This window comes from Bidens hawaiensis, unplaced genomic scaffold, assembly GCF_021521415.1.
Source record: "Bidens hawaiensis isolate Kalapana, Puna unplaced genomic scaffold, B.hawaiensis_p1.1 tig00007125_1, whole genome shotgun sequence".
In the NCBI taxonomy this organism is placed as follows: Eukaryota; Viridiplantae; Streptophyta; class Magnoliopsida; order Asterales; family Asteraceae; genus Bidens; species Bidens hawaiensis.
In genome coordinates, this window is record NW_027491489.1 from 468,362 (window position 1) to 478,164 (window position 9,803).

At 37.4% G+C, this 9,803-nt stretch overlaps 1 protein-coding gene across 1 annotated transcript; it reads left to right on the forward strand.

Annotated features, from left to right (window-relative positions):
• The first annotated feature begins 8,876 nt into the window (after window positions 1–8,876).
• LOC143634558 (secreted RxLR effector protein 161-like) lies at window positions 8,877–9,426 on the forward strand. Its single transcript, XM_077102599.1, has 2 exons — window positions 8,877–9,335; window positions 9,403–9,426. The coding sequence occupies exons 1-2, from the start codon at window positions 8,877–8,879 to the stop codon at window positions 9,424–9,426; spliced, it is 483 nt and encodes a 160-aa protein (XP_076958714.1).
• Window positions 9,427–9,803: the final 377 nt, after the last annotated feature.

Sequence of the window (9,803 nt, forward strand, 5' to 3'; positions counted from 1 at the left end):
AAACCATTTAACATTTGGATGATGAAATATCAAAATTGTAAAAATTTTGGGGGGGTGGCCGTAGCCTCATGGGGGGGGGGGGCGTTTTTTTTTGGTAAAATTTGGGCATTGGTTGCTTAGGTTGCATGCTTAGAACATTTGGTATGTTTGGATGTGTCATAACCGAAACCTAGACCTTGGATGTGTTGATTGTTGTTATGTGTATTTTGATTATGTTTATTATTCAATATGGTTGTAATAATTCATAATCTTAGGCTTGTGTAATTTATTTATTCATAAGTTGGTATGTAATAAGTAGATTAGTTGCATTTTCTTTTTTTTAGAAAAATATGTATTAGGATACATTTTGTAAAAATTAGAAGATGCAAGATTTGGTGAAATTGGTTGGGCCGAAATTTTGGGCTTGTTGGGCCTCACCGGCCCATCATGGGATTCAAGCCCATTAGGCCCATAAATTTCACTCTTGGGTCCAAGAAGACTTTTGGAAGTTTGGAGCCCATTAACAAGCCCAAAAAGAACACAACAACTTGGAGAGGATACTTGAAGCATTTGGATGCAAGGTCAAGTGGGAGTCAACATTCCATCCTTGTGTCATGTTTTGTCCCTTAGGTGTGACTTATGACCTACACTTGTTTCGGCTAACAAGTATGGTCAAATTTAGTGGTTTTCGGTTATGACTATATTTTGCATGTGTATGCTTGGTTGTTTGTTTTACTTAATGTAATGTGTGGTTGATAGATATTAGGATATCCAAACCGTCACATAGGAACGACAACAAGCATAAAACGGGTTCTAATATATATTTGGTAATATCGCGTCAATTAGTTTAATTAAATGGGTTTATTAAAACTAAGCGATCACTCACATATAATAAAATTGGTTTTATTATAACTAGAACCTTGAAAATTGGTTTTCAAAATCGCCATATTACTAAATGCATGTTAGGATATGGCATAATGTTTTTCAACTAGAATATTTGAAAATTTAAAAATCCCTTTTTCATATTACCAAGGAAACAAGTCTAACACCATCCTTTTGTATGACACTTAACGTATTAGGGAACTTTTAATGGGATAAAGGTCACCTAACCATTTTGAGCAGACTAATATACTTAGGGTAATATTAACATATTTGTGGGATAAAGGTCACCTAACCACTTGTATGTTAATCTTACATGTTTATACAAGTAGGACGACTTGAATTGGAAACCATGTGATAAAGGTCACCTAAGCATGGGATCCAATGGTGTTGATGGGATAAACATGCCAACACGAAATAAGGATTTCGAATGGTCCCATACCTCTAGAAGTTGCAAAGGGTTGCAATTGTCAAGGTTGACTACCTTGTTAAATCAAATAACGGGATAAAGGTCACCTAACCGAAATTTGATTTATCGTTGGATTCTAGAATTTAATTATTATTTTAAAATCTGGAATAAAAGGGTATTAATAATTAAATTGTTTATAATACTAAAATAAAACTTTGTTAAATTTTGTAGATGGCCGCTAACAATGCAAACACCTCTACCCATAACACCCGTAACCTATCCTTAAGAACCATCCTTGAAAAGGATCGTCTAAACCATAATAACTTTATGGATTGGTATCGCAACTTGAGAATAGTTCTCAAGCAAGAAGAGATATCATATGTCTTAGACGATCCCATTCCCGACGAGCCTGACGTGGAAAATGAGGAGGCTTATAACGATTGGGTCAAGTACACCAAAGATTCGGTGCAAGCCTCTTGCCTCATGTTAGGGACTATGATTCCCGAAATCCAAAAGGATTTCGAGCATCATGGGGCATACGACATGATAACTCAATTGAAGGAAATGTTCCTTCAACAAGCTAGAGCGGAACGTTTCGAAACGGTTCGAGCGTTTCATGCATGTCGTATGGAGGAAACCCAAACCGTCTCATCTTATGTCCTAAAGATGAAAAGCTACATCGAAAAGCTTCGTAGGTTGAATTGTCCCGTGTCTAATGAGTTGGCTACGGATTTGATCCTCAACTCTTTGACCAAAAGGTTTGAAACCTTTGTCATGAATTATAACATGAATGGGTGGGACAAAAGCATTGGTGAGCTTCACGCAATGCTAAGAACGGCCGAAGCGGGAATGGGTAAAAAGGCTTTACCCGTTCTAACAATCGATGAAGGAAAAAGGGGACATAACTCCAACCCCAAAGCAAGTGTTGCTAAGGGCAAGGGCCACGTCCGAGGAAAGGGAAAGAGGAAAGCCATCACGCCCACCAAACCGAAGGAAAAGAAGCAAAAGGTTGCGGCGCAAGATCCATGCTTTGATTGTGGAGAGATAGGTCATTGGAAAAGGAATTGTCCGACCTATCTCAAAGCGTTAAAAGATAAGAGGGATGCGGGGCATACCTCAGGTATTATCTTTACTATACATATTGAACTAAATGTTATTTCTTCAAATACATGGGTACTTGATACCGGATGTGGAACTCACATTTGCAATTTGTTGCAGGGGTTCAAAAGAAGTAAACAACTCAACAAAGGGGACATTAGTCTCTTTATGGGCAATGGAGCAAGAGTTGAAGTCCAAGCCCAAGGAGACTACATGTTAAAGCTTCCAAGTGGTTTGGAAATAATTTTGAAGAATGTTTTGTATGCTCCTAAGTTAAGGAGAAACATTATTTCCGTGTCCCTTTTAAAACAATGTGGCTTTGATCTTAAATTTATAGATTATGATATTCATGTTTTGATGAATGGCATATTTTATTTTAAAGCTATACCCATGAATGGTATATATGAAATAGATCAAATTGGTACGTCACATAGTAGTTCAATGTACAATATCAACACCAAGAAACTCAAGAAGGACTTGGGTGATTCCTATCTTTGGCATTGTCGCCTTGGACATATAAGCAAGAATCGCATGCAAACTCTTCGCAAGAGTGGTATTCTAGAAACAAATGAGTATGATTCATTTGATGTATGTGAATCTTGTTTACAAGGCAAAATGACAAAGCAACCCTTTAATAAAACTTTTGAAAGGTCAAAAGAATTATTGGGTATCATACATTCGGATGTATGTGGTCCTTTTAGACCAATGACTAGGAATGGTGAAAGATACTTCATTACCTTTATTGACGATTATAGTCGATATGGTTATGTGTACTTATTGAAACACAAAGATGAAGCTTTTGAAATGTTCAAAGACTTCAAAATTGAAGTAGAAAGACAACTCAAGACCACAATCAAAGTACTTCGTAGTGATAGAGGTGGTGAATACCTAAGTGGTGTTTTTCAAGATCATCTTAAGAGTTGTGGAATTATTTCACAACTTACTCCACCTGGAACACCACAACATAATGGTGTGTCTGAAAGGAGAAATCGTACCCTATTAGATATGGTTCGATCGATGATGGCTAGAAGCACTATACCTCTATCATTTTGGGGCTATGCTTTACTTTCCGCTGTTCGCATATTGAATATGGCTCCAACCAAGAAAGTGGAGAAGACACCTTTTGAAATATGGCATGGAAGGGTTCCATCGCTATCATTCTTAAGAGTTTGGGGTTGTGAAGCTTATGTAAAGCAATACACCCCAAACAAATTAGAAGTCCGATCCACTAAGTGTATCTTTATAGGTTATCCTAAAGATGATTTAGGATATTACTTTTACGACCCTAGTGAGCAAAAGGTTATTATTGCTCGAAAGGGTAAGTTCTTGGAAACTAAGTTCCTTAAGGAAGGAACTAATAGTAGAACAGTGGAACTTGATGAGGATCAAGAACCACAAGATGATACACAATTGGTTGATACTAGCACTCAACAAGAGGTTGTTGAAAGTGATCAAGTGGTTGATCAAAACACACAAAACGTTCGCAGATCTGGTAGAGTTAGCAATCCACCTGAAAGATATGGATTTTTTGTAGAAGGTTGCTACGTGGTAGATTCGGATGAACCAACCACATACCGTGATGCAATGTCCAAGAATGATTGTGACAAATGGCTTGAAGCCATGAACGTTGAGATGCAATCCATGTATGACAACCAAGTTTGGGAATTGGTTGAACCACCACTCAACTCCAAAGCTGTTGGAAGTAAGTGGGTTTTCAAAAGAAAAACTGATATGCATGGAAACTTGGATACTTATAAAGCAAGACTTGTAGCTAAGGGTTTCACTCAAACTCAAGGGGTTGATTATGATGTAACTTTTTCGCCTGTAGCAATGCTAAAGTCTATTAGGATATTATTTGCCATAGCTGCACATTATGATTATGAAATTTGGCAAATGGATGTCAAGACCGCTTTCCTAAATGGATATCTTGAGGAAGATGTCTATATGGTTCAGCCTGAAGGTTTTGTCGATCCGAAACATCCTAATAAAGTATGCAAGTTAAAGAAATCAATCTATGGATTGAAACAAGCATCTAGAACTTGGAATCATCGTTTTGATGAAGAAATCAAAAATTTTGGATTCATCAAGAACGCTGATGAGGCTTGTGTGTATAAGAAAGCTAGTGGGAGTATAATAACCTTCTTAGTATTGTATGTCGATGACATTCTACTATTTGGAAATGACGTTCCAACCATGGAAAGCGTTAAGGCTTGGCTTGGAAGTAGATTTTCCATCAAGGATCTTGGTGAAGCTGCCTATATTTTGGGAATAAAGATCTATAGGGATAGGTCAAGGCGCTTGATAGGTTTGAACCAAAGTACATACATTGATAAAATCTTGAAAAGGTTCAAGATGGAAAACTCCAAGAAAGGTTTGGTACCTATTCAAAGAGGGACTATATTGAGTTCAGCTCAATGTCCAAGCTCAAAGGGTGAGCAAGAGATAATGAAACAAATCCCATATGCTTCTGCTATAGGATCCATCATGTATGCGATGATATGTACTAGACCGGATGTGTCATGCGCTTTGAGCATGACAAGCAGATACCAACAGAATCCAGGAAACAGTCATTGGATGGCTGTTAAGAACATATTGAAATACCTTAGGAGAACTAAGGATATGTTTCTGATATATGGATCTGGTGAGGAGGAACTCGCTATAAAAGGTTACACGGATGCGAGCTTTCAAACTGATCGAGATGATTCTCGATCACAATCTGGGTATGTGTTCACTCTTAATGGAGGAGCTGTCTCTTGGAAGAGCTCAAAACAGGAAGTGGTAGCATTATCCACTACAGAATCAGAATACATCGCCGCTTCATTGGCAGCTCAGGAAGCTGCATGGTTGAAGAAATTCATTACTGATCTAGGGGTGGTCTCTACCATTCAAGACCCCCTAGAAATCTTTTGTGACAACGAGGGTGCGATTGCTCAAATCAAGGAACCTCGTTCGCACCAAAAGACAAGGCACATAGAGCGGAGATTCAACTACATAAGGGATGAAGTTGAAAAAGGAAAGATATGTATTCGCAAAGTTGGAACTGATCAAAATCTTGCGGATCCATTCACGAAGCTCCTAGAAAGACCGAAACATGAGCGTCATGCGAGTGGCTTAGGACTTCGATATTCTAGTAATTGGATTTGATCTATTTTGTATTTACGTTTAAAAGACTTTTGTAATTTAACTCTTTTATATGATTATGGAATCTTGAGTTAAATTCTAATTTTGCATGTTTAATCCATGAATAAGTTATCTTATTCTAAAAGTCCGTAGTCGATCACATTTGTGGGAACAAATATGAAGCAAGACTATTATGAACTAGAATTGGTGGATATTCATAAGGAATGAATATGGAGCATAGGTTTGCTGCCAAGGTTCATAGATATTTGTGGGATACAAATATTGGACTGACCCGCTCTCAATATTACTACATGGAGTCGATGGACCTGATCATTAGTAATTTTGAGTAAAGGAGAATTTCATATTATCCTTAGACCTGAGATGTATACTGGGTCTTGATTTTCACCAAGTATTACACTTTGACTCTCCCCTTCGCTATTCGTAAAAGATGGTACATAAGGATGAGCTCGGGTGGAGTATAAAGTGATAGTGAGAGGCGTATACAGTCAAGATGGAATTTGTTCCTCTTATGTGTTGAGAGTTTAGATGTCTAAGGCCTGATAAAGTTGAATTGTAAAGAGAATGATCGCCTATGTCTCTTAGATCCAACATGACATCTAGTAACAAAAAGATATAATGATAGATTCACCTAAATCATATCAAGTAAGGGACTTGAAGGGATGATGTTATTGAATGGCACTTCGTCAAACACATTAGGGGTGGTGAACTGTTGTTAGGCGGTATTCACCACTTGCATTAATTTTCTATGTATCTCGTGCAAGTGGGAGATTGTTGGAATTACGTATGCCCGAGACACATACTTATACTAATGTGGCTAACTGTGTTTGATCCAAGTCGGGTCATACCCAATAACAAGCAAGACAACACCAAATGTATTCTTTTAATGATTTGATCATTTAAACGAATACCGAACACTACGTGTTTGGAAATTGGTTTTCTAAACAAACACACTTGAGGATTTAAATAAATTATCTGGATAATTTGTTTATATAAATTAATTATTTAATTAGTTAAATAATTATATAAATGTATGTACATTTTATAAAAATGAGTTTTATAAAATGAATGGAGATGTTTTAAATGGTTAAAACAAAACAAAAAAAAAAAAAAAAAAAAAAACATAACCGTCCACCCCATGTGGGTGGAGAGTTTGGTCCAATCCTAGGCTTTGTCTTCTTGTGATGACCACTTTATCTACCTCCATTCACAACACATGCATTTGGGTCTTGTCTTTTGAATTTTTCAAGTGTAGAATGAATTCATAAACACTCTCTCTTTCTCTCTAAAACTCACGGCCATTTGGGCAGAAAATTGGGTGTTTTTGTGAGCTTGTATAGTGTTCAAATCCTAGCAATTAATTGGTGTTGTTGCTACAAAGCTTGGGGTATACTAGCTTGAGGGTTCCTACCTTGCAACCTTGCCATTTGGAGTCATCATCTTCTTCATTCACCTACATCTTCTTCTAAAGGTAGAAGAGGTACATTTTACATTATGTTAGCATTTAGTTCTTGTAATATTGATCCTTGTATTTCGGGTTTTAGTTTTACATAATGGTATGTTCATTAAACAAGTTCTAAAACTAAGCTTCCGTTGCGTTTTTCATGCTAAAGTGGTTAACTTGAAACTTTGATAAACTTGTATAAAATTCAACACCGAATGCTTCAATAATGTGATGAACGTCGAATTCTGCATGAATTCATTGCTCCTTATACTCCACAATAGAATGGAGTGGCTGAATAAAAAAATAGGACTTTGATTGAAACAACAAGGGCTATGTTGGCTATTTCTAAACTACAGCAGTTGCATCGGCTTGTTATACTCACAACCGCGTTCTAACGGTAAAGAAGTTTGGCAAAACCTGTTTTGAGCTGCTTAATCGACGAAAACTGAACTTGAAGTGGCTTGAGCCATTTGGATCACAATGTACCGTTCTTGATCCTAATGGTAAATTTGGTACTAAGTCTGTGGAGGGATTCTTTGTTGGTTATGCTAGTCCATTACAACGTGTATTCTTACCTAGCATTAACCAGATTGTGCAAGTGCAACACGTTGACTGTCAACACTATGCTATTCCAATTCAATGAAAGGGCAATTCGTTGATGTTTTATTATGATAGCCTGTGGAGTTGTTTCTCATTTTCTGAAGGGGAAATCACTGATGAAATGGCCACACTGTTATTTCAACAACATTTTGGTGAAGGGTTTAGTGAAGAAATTACACCACAAGACGTTCCACTTTTCAATGATGACCCGACACCTGATGTTGATGAACCGTTTGAAGATACATCAGCTACACCATCCTTGGATGATGATGGTGAAGATCATGATGAAGTGATTGAATCTTTGGTTCAACCAACACCTAATTTAGATGAAGTGGTTGGAGAATAGAATGTTAATAATCTTCCAATAGATGTGATGGTCCTAAATGAAATTATTCCTTGAACAATGTCATATCACCCAGAAGAGAACATTATTGGCCAACTTAATACTGGAATTCAAACTCGAACTCAAATTGATCAAAGCCTTTGTTGTTACTATACACAAGTTTCTCCTTTTCACAATCTGTTTTCATTCAAATGTTTCATCTCACAAATCGAACCGAAGACATCTAAGCAAGCTTTGACACGAGAGAGCTGGGTAAATGTGATGCAAGAAGAGTTGTTATAGTTTGAGAAACTTGGGGTGTGGAAACTTGTAGATCTACCTTAACACAAAAGGTGTATAAATACCAAGTGGTTTTACAAGTGTAAAAGGGATGAAAATGGAATCATTGTTAGAAACAAAGCTTGATTGGTGGTTCTTAGATTTAATCAAAGGGAAGGAATCGATTACCATGAAGTCTATGCTCCCGTTGCTAGAATTGAAGCAATTAGAATTTTCTTGGCTTTTGCATCTTGGAAATGATTCAAGGTTTATCAGCTAGATGTAAGGTCTGTTTTCCTTAATGTAAAACTGGGTGAAGAAGTTTATGTGGGATAACCACCGGGGTTTGTCGATCCGATCCACAAAGACAAGGTGTATTTGCTTGACAAAGCTCTTTACGGATTACATCAAGGCCGAGAGCTTGGTATAAAACATTGTCTCAACACTTGTTTGACGATAGCTTTGTTCATGGCACCGTTGATTGTACACTCTTCACAAAGGAAGTATATGGTCATTTACTGATAGTCCAGGTCTACTTTGACGATATCATCTTTGGGTCGACAAACGATGTTCTGTGCAAGGAATTCGAGGATGTTATGAAATCGAAGTTGGAGATGAGCGCTATGGGATAATTGAAGTTTTTCTTGGGTTTGCAAGTCGAACAACTGTCTGATGGTATCTTTATTCACCAAACGAAGTATGTCAAAGATATCCTTGAGAATTTCAATATGGCTGACTCAACGCCGATCAGCACTCTTATTGTTCTTAATCATGTAATTGGTCATGATCCCAACGGAGAAAAGGTTGACGAGACGCTTTACCGTTCTATGATTGGCTTTCTCATGTACCTCACTGCATCAAGACTAGACATCATGTATCCTACATGTCTGTGCACCCGATATCAATCCAATCCAAAATTCTCTCACTTGGCGTTAGTGAAGCGGATACTTCGGTATCTAAATGGTTGTCAAGGGGTCGGTATTTGGTATGCAAGAGACTATGTATTTGAGCTGGGAGCTTATTCTGATTCAGATTATGGAAGTTGTAAGCTGAACGCTAAGTCTACCACTGCCGGTTATCAATTCTTTGGTAGCAGGTTAGTGACATGGAAATGTAAGAAGCACACGACTGTAATGCTCTCTACCTGTGAAGATGAGTACATGGCTGTTTCTAACTGCAGTTCTCAAGTTTTATGGATACAACAGCAGATGCGCGATTACGGTTTGAAATTTCTTACTACTCATATTTTTGTAGATAACACTACTGCTATTTCCGTAACTAAGAACCCGGTAAGTCACTCTAAAACTAAACATAATGATATACGGTATCACTTCATTCGTGATTTCTACGAAAAGAAGTTGATCACCATAGACAAAATTCACATCGACAAACAAAAAGCCGATCTTTCTGTAGGTTCCCAGCCGGATCTACACAGGAGTATCTCGTAACACGAGGGTGCGGAATCCCCATGTATACGATACGAGTGTCAAGACGATTTATACGTTGAATATATATGTAAAACACACGAGAGTATAAGGTAAAACTTGATATATTGCTTCAACTAACACGTGATACTAAAGATCACCAAAACCAATCGTTCTTTAAACTTGTCTAAACTGGCCGAAGTTATGAGTTTATAAAGCTCGACAACTTCT